General features: G+C 40.6%; 1 protein-coding gene across 11 annotated transcripts in view; it reads left to right on the top strand.

The window, feature by feature from the left end:
- The window catches only part of ARFIP1 (ADP ribosylation factor interacting protein 1), a 157547-nt gene extending 135928 nt beyond the window's left edge, over window positions 1–21619 (top strand). For all 11 annotated transcript variants that reach the window (XM_059875917.1, XM_059875921.1, XM_059875920.1 and 8 more), the window contains 1 exon segment: window positions 19765–21619. In XM_059875917.1, coding sequence (XP_059731900.1) covers window positions 19765–19920 — 156 coding nt within the window. In that variant the 3' untranslated portion in view covers window positions 19921–21619.
- Window positions 21620–22573: the final 954 nt, after the last annotated feature.

Genomic DNA, 22573 nt, shown 5'->3' with positions numbered 1-22573 from the left:
TAAACAGTTGTTAGGTGCCTGGGATGAGAATTTTGCAAGCTGTTTAAGAGGGAAAAAGTTAGCTTTCCAAGATAAAATACAGAACCACACTATGAAGGAAAACTATCTTGTGACTGTAAAGATGAGTTTGAATGGACCATCAGTTCATCTGTAAGTTCCCAGTGTCGAAAAGGCCAGAGGGAACAGGGCCCCCTATTTAATGAAGGGAATACCCAGTGCCTTAGCCACGCCCATGGCCCTGAATTAATTTTAAGTAGGAGTTCATATGCTAACCGGAAAGACTGATGCTATAAAATGTGTCCTCGAGCAGCTGGAAAGTTTCTTTCTTCTGTGTATTATCATAGCATCCAGGGCTTTCTCCATCAAAGCACCAACCTTACTGTGCTGTGAATGCCTCTTAGTCTGTTTCTTCTCCTAGACGTGAGTGCCACGGGTACACAGTTAGGGCATTCCCGTCCTATAGTAAGTGAACTGATGGACATGGATCTTTGAGTAATCTGCATGTAGAGCAAGTCTATCATCTTCTTGGCCAGCCAGCTTTCCAATTAAAGTGGTATTCCTTGCCTTAAAAAAAAAAAAAAAAAACAGCAGAGGGAAAAGATTGGAGATAACCTTGGGAAACAGAAGCTGTGTTGGTCACATCTAAACCTGGAACCTTTGGAGGAAGGGTGAGGACTGGGAGTTAGCTAGCTTAGGCATTTTTGCTAAAGGGGAGAAAACTTGTGTGAATCTGTTACTGGAGTTTACAGATTGCATTTCATCGGTTATCTTCTTTTCAAAACAGGACTGCCCTTTTTTACCTCATGGCATTGGGCTCCACTCAGTCATGTCCGACTCTGCAACCCCGTGGACTGTAACCCTCCAGGCTGCCCAGTCCATGGGATTCTCTGGGCAAGAATACTGGAGTGGGTTGCCATTTCTTTCTCCAGGGGATCTTCCTGACCCAGGGATGAAACCCAGGTCTCCTGTATTGCAAGCAGGAGCCACGAGGGAAGCCACTTTTTACCTCATAGGATGCTTTTTTTTTTTAACGTAATTGTCAATGATTTGTTGAAATCCATCCCAGTGAGTCAGAAAAATGAAATCTGTTCTTAAACCTCCATATTTGTCTTTCCTTCTCCCTCCCTTCCCAAGGCCCACACCCATATTTCTGATAGTGCTTTTCTTTTTCAGCTGGTAGTTGCTTTTATGACAAGCCATTTCCAAAGCTATTACAAATAAAATTACACTTTGCAAACCTAATAAAAGGCGAAGACAGGTATATTTTCCTGCTGTTACTTTTCTGGTTTCTCACTTACTGGAAAAAGATCAAGGATGCACAGAGAAAGCACATCATTATACATTTTTAAATAGTTGGGAAAAAAGAAAGGAGTTAATACCTTACATGTTAGTGGTTGGAGACTTCTTACTAAACACTGATTTTGTTCCAGCTTTTCCTTTCATGTTTAAGCCAAGCTACTGCCCCCAAATTACTGTACACTTAATATAAAACCCTATTTTATAGAATTACTATAAAGGAGAGCCAAATAAGTTTGAAGAACTTAACAATTGCAAATAAAATTGTAAGCTAATAACTTATTTTAACTAGAAATTACCTCATTTAAAAAAATTACCTCAATGTCTCTGATAAGAAGGTATGTAATCTAAATTTGATTTGGGAAAAAGTTCATTTGGTAGAAATAAAGTACTTTTTTTATCGTTTGATGTCCATGAAGTAATACTTTAAATTTTATAGTCAGTAACTTTGTAAATGGTATTTATCTTCTATTGATACATGCTGTGTAGGCAGGAGAAAGTTTTTAGTGTTATCCACTTGGTATCATTGAGTTAGACAAGTCTGCCTAGACAGCACAGTAAAAAGCAGAGACATTACTTTGCCAACGAAGGTCCGTCTAGTCAAGACTATGGTTTTTCCAGTGGTCATGTATGGATGTGAGAGTTGGACTATAAAGAAAGCTGAGTGCTGAAGAATTGATGCTTTTGAACTGTGGTGTTGGAGAAGACTCTTGAGAGTCTTATCATGGACTGCAAGGAGATCCAACCAGTCCATCCTAAGAGAGATCAGTCCTGGGTGTTCATTGGAAGGACTGATGTTGAAGCTGAAACTCCAGTACTTTGGCCACCTGATGCAAAGAGCTGACTCATTGGAAAAGACCCTGCTGCTAGGAAAGATTGAGGGCAGGAGGAGAAGGGGATGACAGAGGATGAGATGGTTGGATGGCATCACCAACTCAATGGACATGGGTTTGGGTGAACTCTGGGAGTTGGTGTTGGACAGGGAGGCCTGGCGTGCTGCGGTTCATGGGGTCGCAAAGAGTCGGACACGACTGAGTGACTGAACTGAACTGAACTTGGTATCATGTATCAGTTCTGCTCTTAAATTTCTCTTACCTAATTTCTATTTAAAACCCCAGCTTGTCTCTCTGTTTTAGCAGTCAGTATTGAAGTTTGTTTTGCCCTTTAACAATTACAGTATCGTATGGTATATTTTAGGTCATTCACCAGATGTTGCTATAGTGGTTTTCCTTTTGTCTGGTCAGGGTTGCTCTTTGGCAGATCTTTATGAAAGTTCCCTGTGATTGACTTCACAATGATTTAGTGTGTTTCTAAATTACTGTACCTGTTTCTGATGTTAGGTGTTGAAAATTGGTCAAATCTTTCGTCATCCCACAGGCAGAAAATGTTGCTTCTGTCTTCTGTTTTAAATCTGGTTTTCTGTTGTGTTTTATTTAGCCTTATAACCACTTTAAGTTAGGAGATACTTACATAAATAGATCAATATAGATTTTATTTTCCTGCTCTGTAATTATAGAAAGATTATATGAAAGCTTTTTATTATATGAATATTTAATATTGCATTATTCTTCATAACTTTAGAAAGAAGTAAATTTTAGCTGTTCCAGCCTCTGCATTAGTTCCTTGTCCTGAGGCTGTTTGCGTGCAGCTTGAGGACCAGAGACAAAACAGAAAGAAGGTTAAAGTATATTTTCTACATTACTGCCCTTCCTTTAGTTGATCTGTTAAACCTTTCTTTGTTTATTTCGAACTTTGTTTAAAAGCTTTCTAAAATGCTTATTGCCTTATGAATAGAGGCAGGTTAGAATAGGGGAAAGAAGCCAGTCTTGGAATAGACATTCCTAAGTTCCCCAAATCCTATCTGCTTCCTGGATGTCTAAAACTTAGGTGAATTACTTAACTTGCTGAGTCTTTTTTTTTTTTTAATGATAACATGGAGAGAATAGAATATTGCAAAGAGCAGGTGTAAGGGTAACATTTATCTGTTGAACAGAAAGTGCTTCACAAAAGTTAGTGTCACCTACTATAATAAAGAATAGTCTACCAAAAATTCTTGGCTGTTTCTTTGATACTATATGCTCATAACTTCTCATGATTTTATAGCACAATTGCAGAAGTAATCTGAAAAAGTGTAATGACCCTAAAATATTTCCTTCAGCATTATGGCTTTTTGACCCTTCTTCTAAAAGTAGGGTTTGATCTTTCCCCCTCATTTTACTTTCTTCATGTCTCTTAAGTCAGTTCTAATTGAGAAGCCAGAATCTTGCCCAGACTGACCTTTATAAAGTGAACCTGATGAAAAAACCAGGTACTTAATGTTTTTGAGTCTTGTTAAAATTGCTTATATACAGTGACGACAGCATAATATCATTACCATGGTTGCAAAAATTATCTTTAAAATTGTACTGCAGCTGCTTTTCTAATAGTTCTTAATTTTTCCCTCTGTTGGTAATGGTTTATATTTATTTAATAACCAAACATCCTGAAGAGTCTTTGTAGCTATCATAGCTTCACTGAATACATTATATGAGTCCATATCCTAGTGCAAATTAAAATTAGTCAAAAATAAGTAGAAGAAGAATAGGAAAAAAAAATTATAAGAAAAAGATGTAGTAAAAGCAAAATATTATTTTTAATTCATTTAATTTAGAAGGTATATTCTTATGGTAATTGATTTATTAGTTTAATTTACCTTTATTTTTGAGTTAGTAATGGTTGGATTAAAGAGTCAACTTGTTATGCTTATTTAAATTTGCATCTGATTTGAAGACTTAGTACCAGAATCAAAACTTGCACTAGAATAACACAGAATCAGTGCTAATAGAAAAGTGAGATAAGTTACCTGTTTTGGTATAAAACAGCTTCTGAGTTTAAAGTGACAGTGAAATTTTATACTATATTCCCATAATTATAATTGAAAAGTTGTGAATCCCCAGAGCCTCTCTTTATACCAGAAACTTTTCTGAAGTGTGAATACTTTGAAATGCTTTTACACATCAACCTTCTCACAGTTACCAAAAGAATGTTTTTGTGAAAATGGATATTGTCTCATTGTTTTGTGAAAATTAGAATTCAGTCCTAAAAAGCATCCTCTTTTCTTTCTGGATTAGGTTTCCTGGGGGGTGGGGAGCCATTTTAAATACAGCTAATGTCCCTGTTTCGAGGCTCGGTTAGGATGTCTGTTAGGTTGGTTGACTGTCAGAGGGTGGGGACCGTTGTGTTGACATCAATAGGGCTAACTAAAAGTTGGCTGATGCCCTTCACACTTTCTTTTTGACTCTCTCCTAACTTTCTAGATTGCTGTAAGAGCTCTCTGCAGTTTAGTATTTGAATCAAATCCTGTGCTCTTTTATTGTCTTCTCCAATTCTAAAACATTGACAATTAAAATTCAAACCCAGAATTTTTTGTGGCCCCAAAAAACAATAATTAGCTAGACCCTATTTCTAAAAATTAGAATTTCACACTAAAAATACAGAAGCCTTTTAGTTTCTCTGTAATTCCAGGAGCCAAGGGTCATCTGAAATTGGAAAACAAGAAAAGCGAAATACTAGAAGAGCAAGATAGAAATATTACTTTGTGACTCAAGTAGGTTTACTAGTGTGAAAACCTTAAACAATAACTTAAAATAGGGAAGAGTGTTCATAAACTTGTACATAAACTTTCAGCTGAATTTAATACTTATCTAATCAAAGTGCCAGTTTCTGTCCTTTAAATAGAAATAATGCTTTTCTACTGAAAGAAAGCCTTTCAACAGAAAGGTTTTCCAAAGCCATGTGAGTTTCCAAATATATGTTTACTTCTATTTAGAAAGCAACTTTATCAGAAAGTTTCAGTAGAAAGGAACCATAAAAATTACCTGAATCTCAGTTTCTTCATTATTCAGGTGAAGAGAGCTCACAGGGTAAACTTGGGATAGAGACGGGAATGAAGCCCAGTTTCCTTAAACCTGTCATTCTCATTCAACTTTATCACCCTCCTTCTGCGGTTAACAAGAGTCTCTAAGGGCAAAGAAAAGGATTATCTGCTTCATGGAGAGAGAAAATAGAAAATTAATAAATGATTTATTTGTAGTAGATTTGCTTTGTTCCTAATCTGGTAAGTGGAATTTTTAGTGAAGGAAATTTTACTTGTGTGCTTTTGCAAAAATTCAAAACTCGTCACATAGCAGTTTGTAAGGATTGTATCATGATGTTTTAGGGACAGAAGTTTTCCTTGAATTCTCTGAGGTGTATTACTTTAGACTCTACAAGCAAAGGTGAATGTCTTGACTATAATTGTGGCTTTAGAGAGAATTAGAAACTAGAAAGATTATTTGAAATGTTCTAATTTAGTTTCAATTTTTAAATCTATTGACTTATAGTCTTTATTTTTTATACTATAATTGAGTCATGAAGCTTCATTATTGTCCTGTTTTTTCCTTTGCTTTTTTATTTAGTTGGTGTACGTGTGTGCGTGCTTGTCATTTAGTCATGCCCCACTCTTTGTGACCCCACAGACTGCGGTCAGCCACCAGGCTCCTCTGTCCATGGAATTTTCCAGGCAAGAATACTGAAGTAGGTAACCATTTCCTCCTCCAGGGGATTTTTCCTACCCAGACAGGGATCGAACCCATGTCTGTCTCCTGTGTCTCCTGCATTGGAAGGCAGATTCTTTACCACTGAGCTACCTGGGAAAGTCCCAGTTGGGCTACACACAGTTTTTTTTTTAAATTTTTTAAATTGGTATGCACACAAAATACATATCTTTGGGCTTCCCAGGTGACTCAGTGGTAAAGAATCCGCCTGCCAAGCAGGAGATGTGGGTTCAACCCCTGGGTCTGGAACTTCCCCTGGAGAAGGAAATGGCAACCCACTCTAGTATTCTTGTCTGGGAAATCCCATAGACAGAGGAGACTGGCGGGCTACAGTCCATGGGGTTGCAAAGAGTCAGACACGACTGAGCGACTACACACACGACAACAGCAATGCATCCCTCTTAGGTCAGTACGTAGTTGTGGAATAGTAGGTGCGTGTTTAACTTTTTAAGATTCAATTCAGTTCAGTCACTCAGTCGTGTACAACTCTGCGACCTCATGAACTGCAGCACGCCAGGCCTCCCTGTCCATCACCAACTCCTGGAGTTCATTCAAACTCGTGTCCATCGAGTCGGTGATGCCATCCAGCCATCTCATCCTCTGTCGTCCCCTTCTCCTCCTGCCCCCAATCCCTCCCAGCATCAGAGTCTTTTCCAATGAGTCAACTCTTCACATGAGGTGGCCAAAGTACTGGAGTTTCAGCTTTAGCATCATTCCTTCCAAAGAACACCCAGGACTGATCTCCTTTAGAATGGACTGGTTGGATCTCCTTGCAGTCCAAGGGACTCTCAGGAGTCTTCTCCAACACCACAGTTCAAAAGCATCAATTCTTTGGCACTCTGCCTTCTTCACAGTCCAACTCTCACATCCATACATGACCACAGGAAAAACCATAGCCTTGACGAGATGGACCTTTGTTGGCAAAGTAATGTCTCTGCTTTTGAATATGCTATCTAGGTTGGTCATAACTTTCCTCCCAGGGAGTGAGTGTCTTTTAATTTCATGGCCACAGTCACCATCTGCAGTGATTTTGGAGCCAAAAAAATAAAGTCTGACACTGTTTCCACTGTTTCCCCATCTATTTCCCATGAAGTGATGGGACCAGATGCCATGATCTTAGTTTTCTGAATGTTGAGCTTTAAGCCAATTTTTTCACTCTCCTCTTTCACTTTCATCAAGAGGCTTTTTAGTTCCTCTTCACTTTCTGCCATAAGGGTGGTGTCATCTGCGTATCTGAAGTTATTGATATTTCTCCTGGCAATCTTGATTCCAGCTTGTGCTTCTTCCAGCCCAACGTTTCTCATGATGTACTCTGCATAGAAGTTAAATAATCAGGGTGACAATATACAGCCTTGACGTACTCCTTTTCCTATTTGGAACCAGTCTGTTAGTCCATGTCCAGTTTTAACTGTTGCTTCCTGACCTGCATACAGGTTTCTCAAGAGGCAGTTGTATCATTTGACATTTCCACCAATAATATATGAGAGGCCAGTTTGTTCCACGTCCTCACTGGTTTAAGTCAGAATTTCCCTAATACCTAAAGATATTGGTTGTCTTATCATGGACTTATTTCCCATCTGTTTTTTGCTTTGTTTTTTGGTGAAATGCCTGTTCAGACTTTCCCCCTATTTTTTGGTTAGGTTGTTTGTCATTTTCTTATTCATTTGTAAGAATATTTTGTATATATTTTATGTCTAGCAGTTCTTTGTCTAATAGGTTTTGCAAATATTGTCCAATATATGGCTTGCCTATTCCTTTTTATAACAGTGTCTTTTAATTAATTTTTTTGGGGGGTTGCCGTGCTGGGTCTTCGTTGTTACATGGGCTTGTCTCTAGTTGCAGCAAGTGGGAGCTTCTCTCTGGTTGCAGTTGGAGGGCTTCTCATTGCATCGGCTTCTCTTGTTGCAAGAGCATGGGCTCTAGGGCACACGGACTTCAGTAGTTGCAGTTCCGGGGCACAGGCTCTGTAGTGGCACACAGGCTTAGGTGTCTCGTGACATGTGGGGTCCTCCCGGATCAGGGGTCACACCCATGTCTCCTACACTGGCAGGTGGATTCTTCATCACCGAGCCACCAGGGAAGCCCCATAACAGTGTCTTTTGAAGAGAAAAACATTTTAATTTTGATGAGGTCCAGTTGATTGTATTCTTTTTATAATTTATTCTTTGTGTGAGCTGTTTTAAAATTTTTGCCAAACCTAAGATTAAGATTTTTTCCTGTGTTTTCTTCTAGAAGGTTTATAGTTTTTAGCTCCTACATTTAGGCCTGTGTTCCATTTTGAGCTGAATTCTGTAATGTTGTAAAGTATAAGGGTCAGGATTCATTTTTCATGACTTGTTCCTTGGGTGTCTTTTCCGTCTCTCCACTCTCTTGAAGAGCTTTATCTAGCCATATGGCTTTGAATATCATCTGAACATTGTTGTATACTGACTCTTAATTTACGTCTCTAGCCTAGACTGCCGTACTGAACTCTCTCCAGTCTCACAATTGTTGTTCTTGTTCAGTTGCCCAGTCGTGCCTGACTCCTCACGACCCCGTGGACTGCAGCACACCAGGCTTCCCTCTCCTTCACTGTCTCTCAGAGCTTGCTCAAACTCATGTCCATTGAGTTGGTGATGCCATCCAACCATCTCATTCTCTGTCACCACCTTCTCCTCCTGCCCTCAATCTTTCCCAGTATCAGGGTCTTTAGTCCACTGAGTCGGCTCTTCACATCAGGTAGCCAAAGTATTGCAGCTTCAGCTTCAGCATCAGTCCTTCCAATAAATATTCAAAGTTGATTTCCTTTAAGATTGACTGATTTTATCTCCTTGCTATCCAAAGGACTCTCAAGTCTTCTCCAGCACCACAGTTGGAAAGCATCAGCCTTCTTTATGATCCATCTCTCACATCCATACATGACTACTAGAAAAGGCATAGCTATTACTATACAGACTTTATCGGCAAAGCGATGTCTCTGTTTTTTAATACGCTGTGTAGATTTGTCATAGCTTTTCTTCAGGCTTCCCTGGTGGCTCAGACGGTAAAGCGTCTGCCTACAGTGCTGGAGACCCGGGTTCAATCCCTGGGTCAGGAAGATCCTCTGGAGAAGGAAATGGCAAACCACTCCAGTACTCTTTCCTGGAAAATCCCATGGACGGAGGAGTCTGGTAGGCTACAGTCTATGGGGTCGCAAACAGTCGGACACAACTGAGCGACTTCACTTTCACTTCACTTTCTTCAGGCAGCAAGTGTCTTTTAGTTTCATGGCTGCAGTCACCATTCCAGTGATTTTGGAGCACAAGAAAATAAAGTCTGTCACTATTTCCATTATTTCTCCATCTATTTGCCATGAAATGATGGGGACCAGATGCCATGATGTTAGTTTTTTGAATGTTGAGTTTTAAGCCAGCTTTTTCACTCTCCTCTTTCACCTTCATCTAGAGGCTCTTTAGTTCCTCTTTGTTTTCTGCCATTAGTGTGGTAGTGGTCTCAAAATTACAGTTACCTATTGAACATTTCATTTCATATTTACTTGAAAAGCATCTCCAATTTGTCCAAAACTGAGCCCCTAATGTCCCCCTTCCCTTCCTCCACACCTGCCCCTCTCTTAGTCTTTGCCACGTAACTATATGTCAGCTTCAGTTGTTCAGGGCAAAATCTTAACACCCTCTTTGTCCTCTTTCTCTCGCACCCCACCTCTTGCTCTTTCTGTTGGCTCCACCCTCACACTGAGAAGCCCCCCTCTTCTCACTGCTTGCTTGTCACCACTCTAGTCCAGGCCACCGTCACCTCACCTAGGTGGCTGCTGAAGCGTTCTAACAGGTCTTCCGTGTATTATCTGAGTTAGGTATTGTCGTTTTCTGCTCAGGATCGTCTAGTGCCTTCTCATCTCACTTAGAAAAGTAGCTAGAGTCTTTAATGACATCTGAATTCTCATACCATCTAACCCCTCATTACCTATTTGACTTCATCTCCCACCAGACTCACTCAACTCCAGTAGCACTGGCTTGGTTAGTGTTTCTAAAACAATCCACCTGCCCACCACAGGACCTGTGTACTTGCTATTTCCTCTGTCTGGGATCTTCTTCTAAGTATTTTAAATTCGGTTCATCTTCTTACTTCCCGTGGCTTCCTGATAGCTCAGTTGGTAAAGAATCCACCTGCAATACAGGAGACCCCAGTTCAATTCCTGGGTCAGGAAGATCTGCTGGAGAAAGGATAGGCTACCGACTCCCGTATTCTTGGGCTTCCCTTATGGCTCAGCCAGTAAAGAAACCGCCTGCAATGTGGGAGACCTGGGTTCAAACCTTGGGTTGGGACAATCCCCTGGAGAAGGGAAAGGCTACCCACTCCAGTATTCTGCCCTAGAGACTACCATGGACTGCTTAGTCCACGGGGTCACAAAGAGTCAGACACAACTGAGCAAGTTTCACTTCAGTTCAGTTCACTCACTCAGTCGTGTCCGACTCTTTGTGACCCCGTGGATTGCAGCATGCCAGGCTTCCCTGTCCCATCACCAATTCCCAGAGCTTGCTCAAACTCATGTCCATCCAGCCGGTGATGCCATCGCAACCGTCTCATCCTCTGTCATCCCCTTCTTCTCCTGCCTTCAGTCTTTCCCAGCATCAGGGTCTTTTCTAATGAGTCGGTGCTTCGCATCAGGTGGCCAAAGTATTGGAGTTTCAGCTTCAGTGTCAGTCCTTCCAATGAATATTCAGGCTTGATTTCCTTTTGGATGGACTGGTTGGATCTCATTGCAGTGCAAGGGACTCTCAAGAGTCTTCTCCAACACCACAGTTCAAAAGCATCAATTCTTCAGCGCACAGCTTTCTTTATAGTTCAACTCTCACATGCATACATGACTACTGGAAAAACCATAGCTTTGACTAGATGGATCTTTGTTGGCAAAGTAATGTCTCTGCTTTTTAATATGCTATCTAGATTGGTCATAGCTTGTCTTCCAAGGAGCAAGCATCTTTTAATTTCATGGCTGCAGTCACCATCTGCAGTGATTCTGGAGCCCAAGAAAATAAAGTCTCTCGCTGTTTCCATTATTTCCCCGTCTATTCGACATGAAGTGATGGGACCAGATGCCATGACCTTAGTTTTCTGAATGTTGAGTTTTAGACCAACTTTTTCACTCTCCTCTTCTTTTTCCTCTCCTTTCTTTACTTTACTTTCTTTACTTTCTCCTTTAGGTCTTTATTCAAATGTCACCTTAGTGAGACCTCTTCTGGCCTTCATTTTTTTTGTTTCTTTTTTTAAATTTGTTGTTAGTTTCAGGTGTACAGAAAATGACTCAGTTATACATAGACATATACTCATTCTTTTTTAGATTGTTTTCCCACATAGGTTATTACAGATTATTGAGTAGAGTTTCCTGTGCTATACAGTAGATCCTTGTTGATTACCTAGATATTCTATATATAGTATGGTGTGTATGTTAATCCTGAGCTCCTAATTTATCCTTCCCTCCCATGTTTCCCCTTTGGTAACTATAAGTTTATTTTCAAAATCTGTGAGTTTATTTCTGTTTTGTAAGTGAATATGTATCTTTTGTGTTGTTTTTTGAAAAATAGATTCCACATGGGTTATAGTGAGTTATATTTGTCTTGTCTGATTTCACTTAGTATGATAATCTCCAGGTCCGTCCATGTTACTGCAAATAGCACTCTTTCATTTCTTTTTATGGCTGAATAATAGTAATATCCCATTGTATACGTGTACCACACCTTCTTTACCCATCCCTGTGTTGATGGACGTTAGGTTGATTCCAGGTCTTGGCTATTGTGAATAGTGCTGTATTGATCACTGCATGTATCTTTTCATATGATTAGCCTTCCTCTTACATTGCAACACCTCTCCGGTACACACAGCTCATATTCTCCTTTGCTGCTTTGTTTTTTTTGTAACAAGTGTCATCATCTGACGTACTGTATACTCTACTGATTGTATTTCTCATTATTCCCTCAATAGAATACAAGCTTTTTGAGAATTGTCTGTTTTGTTGCTTGCTTGCATTCCAGCCCCTAGACCAGACCCTGGTAATATTTACTGAGTGAATGAATGTAAGTAGCATTTTAGGTGCAATATTTTTTTTCCTCTGAATATAAAGTGGAGACACTATCTTTTTTAACCTTTCCTTTATTTTAATAATAAAAAATGTTAAACACATTCAAAGGAATGTTTCAACATACAGGCAAGATATAAATAGTGATGACAACAGATAGCAGCCACTTTCCTGCTACCCGGGTTAAGAAACAAAGCTGTCAGTCCTTCTGACGCCTCCTTGTTGCTTTCCCGTATCTCATTTTCCCTCATCTGCTCCCTCTATAACCCTTGTTCCGAGTTTTCCTTATTGTCGTCGTTGGTTTTCTGAATAGTTTTACTACATGTAAATGTCTCATTCCGTTACGTGTGTTTCTGAACTTTATGTAAATGGCATCCTGCTGGGAGCGTTCTGTTTGTTCTCTCTGATCTTCCTGAGAGCCGTCCATGTTGATGCATGGAGCTCGAGATCATTTATTTTCACACCTGTATATTAATAGTATCCCCATTGCGTAAGGAAATTGTAGTTTATCGGTTTTACTGTAATTACAAATTTAGGGTTGTTTTCTTGTATTTTTATGCTAAAAACAGTGTTGTTATGAACGTATTTGTGCCCGTCTCATGTTAAAGTGTTTGTCATTCAGCCGTGTTCAACTCTTTACAACCCTATGGACTGTAGCCTGCCAGGCTTCTCTGTCCATGGAATTCTCTAGGCAAGATATGGGAGTGGGTTGCCGTGCCCTCCTCCAGGGGATCTTCCCAACCCAGGGACTGAACCCAGGTCTCCTGCATTGCAGGCGGATTCTTTGCCATCTGAGCTGTCAGGAAAGCCCCGTGTCTCGTGGAACACGTGCAAGTTTTTATAGGGCATGTTTTTATGAGTAAAATTGCTATTCCATAGGGTATATGCATCTTTAATTTTACTGGTTAATGCCAAACTGTTTTCAAAAGTAGTTGTACAAATTTATACACCAATTGGCAGTGTACAAGAATTGCTATTAAGTTTTGCTAAGGTAGAAGATTAAAAAATAGCATCTCACATCAGTCTTAATGTGCATTTTCCTGTTTTCTTGCGAGGCTGATGTCTTTTCAGATTTAATTGGCCACTTCTGTTTCCTCTTCTGTACAGTGCACACCCGTGTTACCCGCTCTTTTTGACTGGGGTGTTGGTGTGTGGGAGGCCTTCACGTTCTCTGCATATGTGCCCTTTGTCAGAGCCTGTAATGCAGACCCCTTCCCCACTTTGTAGCTTGTATATTTTCACTGTCTTTGGGTGAATAGGAATTCCAAATTTTCAAGCAATTGAATCTAACAGTCTCTTCTTCATAACTTGCGCTTGTTTATCTTTAAGGAGTTCTTTGATACCTAAGGTCATCTGGACGCCTCCCGCCCTTCTGTCCCAGTATGCTGCCCTCAGAGCGCTCCTCTGACCAGTCCTTGACAGTCTGTTCTCCAGAAGAGACCTAAAACGCAGTCACACTGGCAGAGGTGACTGAGACCAGGCCAGTTTTAGAAAACATTTTTACATAAATAGGAATCAAATGAGAGCTAGCCTGTAATGTTTTGTTTTACCTCTTTTTTCTAGCTGTGATTTTCATTGTGGCATTCCTGGTGACTTAGTGGTAAAGAACCCGTCTGCCAGTGTGGGAGACGCAGGTTCTATCCCTGGGTCGGGAAGATCCCCTGGAGAAGGAAATGGCAGCCCACTCTAGGATTCTTGCCTGGGAGCTCCCAGGGACAGAGGAGCCTGGCAGGCTGAGTCCATGGGGTTGCAAAAGACTCAGACATGACTTAGCGACAAAACAACAACAGTTTTCATTGATTCTAGTGGCTTACAGGGAAAAGATTTGGTCCTGAAATCAAACTCCATTCTTGTAAGGTAAACCCAGGTTATAACTTTAATAATTTGACCTTATCTTAGTAGATACTTAGACAAATCAGTTTTCATTTTAAAGCTTGTTTTAAAAGTGGTTGCCATGCAAAAACTAATCTAGACATAGAAAATGAGATCAATATGGATTAATTAAAGTCTGTATTAAGAATGTTTAAACAAATTTTTAATGTAATACTGTTAACTTGAATGTTGTTAACCAAAGGATGCTATGCTATGCTAAGTCACTTCAGTCGTGTCGGACTCTGTGTGACCCCATAGATGGCAGCCCACCAGGCTCCCCCATCCCTGGGATTCTCTAGGCAAGAACACTGGAGTGGGTTGCCATTTCCTACTCAATGCATGAAAGGAAAAGTGAAAGGATAGTTAGGAAGAAATTAAGTGCCTTCTTGGTGCTTGAAAAACATGTTCATTTCAGAAGTGCAGAATCCTGGGGTTATAGAGGGACCCTTAGAGGCTCTTCTGAGGTGATCCATCAGGCAGAGGAATTCCTTCTACAGCATCTCTGCGCTTGGACTGAAGGCCTTGTCAAGGCAGGCAGTGTGGTAAACCAGTTGTGTCCACGCACTCCTGTTGACAAAGTTTATTTGCTTAGCGTACACCTTTTTTTCACTGTGTTTGGGTAAACTTCACATCACTTTCTACCTTTGAAAAGTAAAAAGCTCTGATTCTTGTTTCACTTACAACACTTTTCTAACATCAGTTGTATGTGGGTTTTTTTCTTCCACACAGACAGTTCTCTGATTTTCTGGACACTAGCTGGGTGTCCTGAAATTCAGTTGCCTTCTGACCCTGTGGCCCCCGCCTCAGCACCACACAGTTGGAAACTCTGGGGCGTCACCTGTGCTTCTGACTGGTCAGCTATAAAGTGGTTCCCACAGCCCCCTCAGGAGCCTCAGTCATTTGTTTGAGCAGCTCACAGAGCTCAGGAAGCAATTGACTTATTACCTCACCGGTTCATTACGGAAGTATTAAAGATGGAGACGTCCATCGGGCAAGGTCTGGAAGGGCTCTGAACACCGGCTCCTGTGCCCATGGGGTTTGGAGGGCACCACCCTTCTTGTTTGTGGATGCGCCCAGACCGGCTGCTGTAGGGATTTTCACACAGTCTTCATTGCGTGGGCACGGCTGATTAAATAATTGTCCAGAGGTTGGGGGGTGAGGGTGAAAATTCCCACCTAATCACAGTTTAGTTCCCTTGGCAACCAGTTTCAAGCAATGGTTATCTAGGGGCTTTCCAGGAACCGTATTAATATAAAGGCTGTTGTGGTTGAAAAGTGCTTGTTGTGAATAACAAAAGAGACTCCTTTCACCTTTAATAGCTCTGGGACTGTTTCAGGAACCAAACTGGAGACCAAATATTACAACTAAAGATGCCTCCTTGGCTCTTATCACTTAGGAGATTAACAGGTTTTAGGAGCTCTGTGCCTAGAATGGGACCAAAACAAAGTATGTATGTATTGTTATAAATCACAGGATCATACTCGTACTTCTTACAAGTTCCAAATCAGTGGGTTCTAAATAAAGGAAATTTTATCTCACTAAAAAAAATCAACGTCGTGTGGAGGTTTAAACCGTCAAATAGGTGAATTTAGATTCCCCTGCAGTCGGAGGAGTAAGTCCTCACTCTGTGTCGGGCAGTGTACTAGGTAGTATCTCTCATTTAGCCTTCCACAGCACGGCGAGCGCAGTTCTCGGTAACGGCAGCCCTAATGGACAGGTGAGGACCTTGGCCAGTGAAGTTAGAAGGACCCTGTGCCCGGTACCACTGCACGGTGGGGCAGCCGGGCCTGGCACACATGCTGCCTGAGTCCAGAGCTCCTTCTGGTAATTTCTATGGAAGAACAGTACTAGTAATAGGGATGTTTTACTAAGGATCTAAATGAATAACAAATACAGATTTGGGGAGGCTGTGCCCAGTACCGACTATACCTAATGCAAGTCTGACCAGAAAATTGGAAATAAAAGTTCTCAAAGAATCCGTATTCCATTTACTCATAAACTGCACTTAGGTATTTAGGCTGGTTAGTAGCAGTTTTGAAACCGTGTAACTCAGATTGGGACTTGAACCCATGTTCTTTTAGAATCGCTCACCTGGTGACTGGACTTACTGAGGCTCAGGTTCTTTGTGTCTCAGCGCAGAGGGAATCCAGTGAGAGGCAAAGTGACAGGCAAGAAGTAGTAGGTGTATCGATAGAGGATGCTTGTGAGAGATGCAGTCGGGGAGTCAAGAGGCCTGTGCCCCAGAATTAAGCAGCTGCATTTTTATAATCGCAGGCAAGCAGGGGCGGGGGGTAGACTGCCTTCTTCAGTAGACCTCAGGCTTACGTCCCTAACCCCCCATAGTACCCTGCAGGAGAGCGTCTGACCCTACGAGGTCAAACTGTAATTACCATAGTACTTGTTCACATCAGCAGAAGGATGGTAGCATTTTTTCTTTCGCTTAATGACCGGGGGCATATCTCGTGCTTTTATGGTTAAGCAAGCTGCTGTGTTCCACGCTGTTCAGAGAGCTTCCTTGAGCGATCATTAACTTACCGTGGTCTCCCGAAGTTCCCTGGGTTTCCCTCTGTTTGTGATCCCCTGTTGGGATCACAGCTACCTGTGTCACTTCGCTGTTCTGTCCATATCAGTTTTGCCTTCCTTGTTTGAGTATCTGCTCCACAGCTGCTTTCTCTCGTAGTTTCTCTCATGTATCGCAACCACCCTGCTTATTATTATTAGCTTTTCCTCCTCCTAGGACTATCGTTCTGCCTCTGATTTTCCTCCTTTTCACTGTGTTTTCTAACCCTTGTTAATTCCTAGGAGAGCACACTCTTAACCTTTTTCATGATGTACCTCTTTTGCTGCCTAACAAAAACACCCACAACTTGGTGACCTAGAGCTCTGTTACTTCCCACAGTTGCCTGGTGGCTTTCAGCTGGAAGGTCCCCTGGGCTCTGGGAGCAGCTGGAACCATTGGACCTCCATCGCTGTGGGCTTTCATCCAGAACGGAGGCTGAACGGGGCTTCCTCACACTGCAACAGCCGTGATCCCACATGGCTGGCACTTGTTTATTAGGCCTCATTTTCCAGGTTTTACAGGCTAAGCTCATTGTCACTGTAGAAGCCTCCCCAAGGGTGTGGATTGAGAGGGCTGATTGGAGCCATTGTTGTAAGTTAATTATAACAGTATACTTTGCTCACCTCCTCATTGCCTTCTGTGTGCTTGGGCACTCAGTCGTGTCCAACTCTTTGCAACCCCATGGGCTGTAGCCCGCCAGGTTCTCTGTCCTTGGGGATTCTCCAGGCAAGAATACTGGAGTGGGTACCTTATCCCTTCTACAGGGGATTTTCCTCACCCAGAAATTGAACCAGAGTCTCCTGCATTGCAGGTGGCTTCTTTACCGTCTGAGCCACCAGAGAAGCCCAGTTGCCTTCTAGGAGCCTGCGCTTCCTGTGATCATACTGTCTCCTGAATAGTTGCCCCTGAGTGGAGGTCCGTCAACGTCCCCCTTGTCTCAGAACCAGAGGGCCAGGTTCTGCCATCCCAATGTTCTTGTTCAAGCTTTCTGGAAAAAAACCCTCTTCTCCCCACAAGTGCCTTTAAGTTAACAAGATGTACTTTTACTGCCCGTTTATCATTAGCATCATCCGCTGCTGCCCTCCGCTTCAGTCCTCCTTGTGTTCTTGTATCCCTAGTGCAGGGCCTGGTACACAGTGGTAAAGGTTTTGTGTTGTCCTGACACCTGGTACCAAAGCCTTTCATTTAGGAAGGTTGCAGGCCTTACATTTCTGACCAGATGAATTCAAGGTATTTTTTTAGTTGTCATCATTTCATGCTATCCGGCCCTGTTAAACTATCTCCTTGCCAGAAACCTTCTTATCTTTGTCAGAAAAAAAGGAAAAAAATTCCTTTTATTTTTTTAAACAACTTCAGTTGAATCGGCAGCTTCAGATGCCCTGCATGTTAACCCATCTTCTTCTCAAGGCTTGAGCTATTCATTCCCTGGGGTCAGTACTTATTTTGTTTCTTACCTGCCTCCTACCTTCCCAATCCCTTAAGAATGTAAGCTTGGAAGAATGCATTTGAATCAGTTCTAGTGAGGTGGATGAAACCGGAGCCTATTATACAGAGTGAAGTAAGTCAGAAAAACACCAATACAGTATATTAATGCATATATATGGAAGTTAGAAAGATGGTAACGATGACCCTATATGTGAGACAGCAAAAGAGATACAGATGTTAAGAACAGACTTTTGGACTCTGTGGGAGAAGGCGAGGGGGGGATGGTTTGAGAGAATAGCACTGAAACATATATATTACCATATGTGAAACAGATCACCAGTCCAGGTTTGATGCACGAGACGGTGCTCAGGGCTGGTGCACTGGGATGACCCTAAGGGGTGGGATGGGGAGGGAGGTGGGACAGGGGTTCAGGATAGGGAACACATGTACACCCATGGCTGATTCATGTCAATGTATGGCAGAACCACTACAATATTGTGAAGTAATTAGCCTCCAATTAAAAAAAAAAAAGAATGTAAGCTTGGGAGGGAAGGAATGTTTTTCTGTATCTCCTAAAATAGTACCTGGCATTTAAAAGGTACTTAATCTCTGTTGAATGAATAAGTGAATGAAATAAAAAGTTTTCTAAGATGCTTTAAGTAAAAATCTGTTACTGAAAGTGTGTATAGAAAGTGAAACTGTTAGTTAATCTGTTGTGTCCAACTCTTTGCGACCCCATGGACTGCAGCCTGCCAGGCTCCTCTGTCCACTGATTTTCCAGGCAAGAATACTTGCGTGGGTAGCCATTCTCTTCTCCAGGGGATCTTCCCCACCCAAGGATCAAACCTGGGTCTCCTGAATCACAGGCAGATTCTTTACCTTCTAAGCCACAAGGGAAGCCCTAAGTGTGCATAATACAGTCCATTTATGTTTTTAAATATTGTATATAACCCTAGAAAATTTCTCAATGGGCACACAATAAAATGCTGACAGTAATTCTCTTGGGTGGGAAGGAGAGGAATAAATGCAGAGTGGAGACTTTATAATTTTGAGCATATGCCATTTTTACAATATTTTAATCTTAAAAATAAAGGCTTTACAAATCAAAACTGTCCAATATAAACATATTAAGTGTTTTCCTTTATAGAGGTACATAGAGAAATGGCCAGAGACTATGCATGTGTGTTAATAGTGAATACAGATGTCTTATCATATGTTATATCCTGTTTTTTCACTTAGCATAATATAGCAGATGTTTTTACATCATTAAAAATATTATTAAAAGTGCAGTTTTAGTGAATATTGCATTGGATGGGTAAATTTTATACTTTATTGTTGAACAGTTTGCACTTATAAATAAGACTTGAGGAAATACTTCGTTCATAATATCTTTGTGACATTTTGCTGGTACCTTTAAATAGAAGAGTCATAGAAATAGTGTTACCTGGTTAAAACATACTCATATCATTTGAAGTAATAAGCAGTTGAAAATAACTGAGGGGTATTTGAACTTTTCAGTAAATTGCCTTTCGGGGCGGCTCTTGCCATCACTTCTTCAATCTTTGCAGAGAACAGCAGTATTTAAAAGTATCCAGCCTTTTAAATACTCAGTTTTCACTTAAAGTGTAGCCTTAATGATGTCCATACTTGGCACAGACAGTTATTTATCTATAATTTTGCTTCTTTGACTTTGAACATACTTAAAGAGGGACCTACTGATACTTTTAAATTAAGGTATGCTCAGTAATGTTTGAATATGGTTAGCGTCTTATTAAGCTGATCTGTTCCCTTCAGGGAAGTTAAAAAGCTATGAAAGGCTCGGTGACTTCGCAAAGCAGTGTACAGTTAGGGTATGTGATATACTTCGTCAAAACAACATTTCCTCAGGAGAGATACACTCTTTCATTAAGGCATGTAACAAACCACCTTATGTTTTATTATCATTGGTGTTAACGCTCGGTCTTACAACTCTCCTCTGTTCACAGGTTAAAGTATTACACAATCAGCTGGTCCTTTTTCACAATGCCATTGCCGCTTACTTTGCTGGGAATCAGAAGCAGCTTGAACAGACACTTAAACAGTTCCATATCAAATTGAAAACCCCTGGAGTTGACGCCCCATCTTGGCTTGAAGAACAGTAAAATCCACCTGGAGACAAAGAGAAAGTCACATTGTTATATTTCTAAACAAACCTAGTAAGAATTAAGCAGAATTGGGGGAAGAGGGAAGGGGTGACAACCATTGTAGTGATTCTTGCACAAACAGCTTTAATTTTTCCCTTTTTCATACTTTAACAATTGAGCTGTTAAATTTGATGCGAAGGTGGGTGGTTTTAATGTAAACGTAATTTCTATAACCTGAACACAATAATCTCCCTTTTTGAGAAATCCTTTTGTATTGTGAGGGTTGATGGCTATTTCTGTAGTTTGAAAACACCTAATACAGATTTGCACTGACAAGATAAAAATTCAAGGTTTTTGGTCCTGCAAATGAGGACCAGTTGTAACTTTTCCAAAGGAAGGTTTACATGATTTGTATCAACATCAGATATTTTATATAAGAATATATTAAACATCTTTAAGAGAGTCTTTCATGTATTGTCTTAAAGAGAAAAAGAGACTATTTTGCAGAGTAATATTATATGGTGTTCCTGCAGCACCCACACAGAGGCGGCAGCTCTGATGAATGCCTGATTGGCTTGTGGAGTTGTGGCAGATACCTTTTTAAAAATGAATCTGTACCATTGTAATTTTGTTTAGAATTTTTCTTGAAGACGCAGGAATCACACTGTCATTTCTTTGAGGCTTTTGAACTTAAGAATTTGCATCACCCAAAGTCATGGAGCGGTTCTGTTAGCAATTTCTTTTGATTCATAATGAAACCTGATTGAGAGAATTTTTTTGACAGATGGATCTGGGAGTAGAAATTCTCAATGGTTTCTAGAGTGGAAATCTGTGCTTATTAGAAAGCTAGTTTTTGGGTAAATTCCATTTTGACAGAAGTGAATTCCTAGACAGCTTTCATTGACTTCCATATGTAACAATACCGGTTAAGCCTTAAATCACAGATATGTGCCTTCTCAGATACAGTAATTCTCATTCAACCAATGTACATAAATCCATAAAGAAGCCCCTTTCAGATAATGTTTGATGTGTCTGTTTCCTTGGAAAGGAGCACTGTGTATAAATGTTGAATTTCTTTATATTCATTGAGCACATTTAAGGTTTATGGAGAAATCAACTTTTGAATTTGCCATTTGGATTTTCTTTGTTCTTTTTGTGAAAGGGGAAGACGGAGGACTTGTTTGCCCTGAGTAAAGGAAAAGTAACGTGGGTCCGTGTGGTGGGAGCAAGTAGACGGGGGCTGGAAAGGCCAGTACTGTTTCAGTTGCTCAGCACTGTTGGTCTTGTTTTATGGCCTTCTGTGTGATTTTATCAGTAATGTAACCCTTTTTCAGTATAAGTTCTCTTGATTTTTGTCATAAATTAATATCTTGAGATGCATCTCTTCACCTGTTCATTTCTTTTGTGTTGAAATGAAGTACTTAAAATTACTGTTATACCAGAACTTCATGGACTGTAAGATTTGTTATATATGTTCAAATGCCATTTAGCTGGCTTTTTAATTAATATGCTTGTTTTCAGTGCTTAACACAGTGTATGTAATGTGACTGTAAATCATAAACCTATTTTACATCATTCCCTCCTGTATATTTGTACTCTGAGAGAGCCTTATTTTATTCTTCCAGCAGAATTACTACTTGTGATAGTTCATTTACATTCCCCAGAATGTGCCTCTGGTGTGAATTTTGTATTCTTATTAAAAGTGTTTGCTGCAGTACCTCATCTCTCTCTCTGCCTCTTCATAATTCAGAATAAGAAACAACTATTTGGAAAAAAAGAGGCCGTGTGATTTGCCTTTGGAAACAGTGACAATGACCAGAAAACGGTGCTTCTATCCCTTAGATTGTGTTATTTCAGTAAGTTACTCTTCCCTCAGTGGGACTCTGCTGGGAGCAGAACGTGTCCACTCTTACATACTTCAGCGTAGCTCAGTAATGAAATCATCTCATTTTCAGAAGAAACTGAAATTTTCAGTAATGTTAAGTAGTGAGTACATGTGCCAAAGAAATAAGTGGATTAATATGTTGTTTGATTGTATCAGTCGTATCTGACTGTTTTGTGACCCCACGGACTGTAGCCCACCAAGCTCCTCTGTCCATGGTGTTTCCCAGGCAAGAGTACAGGAGTGAGTTGCCATTTCCTTCTCCAGGGGATCTTTCTGACCCAGGGACTGAACCCTCCTCTTCTGCATTGGCAGGCAGATTCTTTACCACTGAGCCACCAGGGTAGCCAGATTAACATATTAGCCAGTGGTTTATTTACTTTGTTAGGAAAGCAACTCATATTCATTGTATTAAGAGGAAAAAAATTAGAAGAAAATCTCAAAAATTGAGGATAACTTCCCAAATCATTAAGTACTGCATGGGACCCCTTAACTCCCTCTGATGTTAGATACTTTAGTTACCAGTTGTTTGTATTATAGGCTCTAGTTTGAATATCCTTTCACACACACGCAAACCAGGTTATTACCTTAGGTTAGATTCGTAAAGTGAATATGAGCCCTCACAAAGTGTATGAGTTTATTATGCATTGCCAGTTGTCTTTCAAGAAAGATTTCGCCAATTTTACACATGTGCCTGTTTAGCATATTTTTTAAAGCCAGCACACATAAAAGGACATCATGCATATAATCAGCAGAGCATCATTTTATAAATATTTAAGTGGTAAGGGA

The sequence above is a fragment of the Bos taurus genome, chromosome 17 (assembly GCF_002263795.3).
Source record: "Bos taurus isolate L1 Dominette 01449 registration number 42190680 breed Hereford chromosome 17, ARS-UCD2.0, whole genome shotgun sequence".
Classification (NCBI taxonomy): Eukaryota; Metazoa; Chordata; class Mammalia; order Artiodactyla; family Bovidae; genus Bos; species Bos taurus.
The sequence above is the reverse complement of the archived record's forward strand: the minus strand, read 5'-3'. Positions and strand labels throughout refer to the sequence as shown.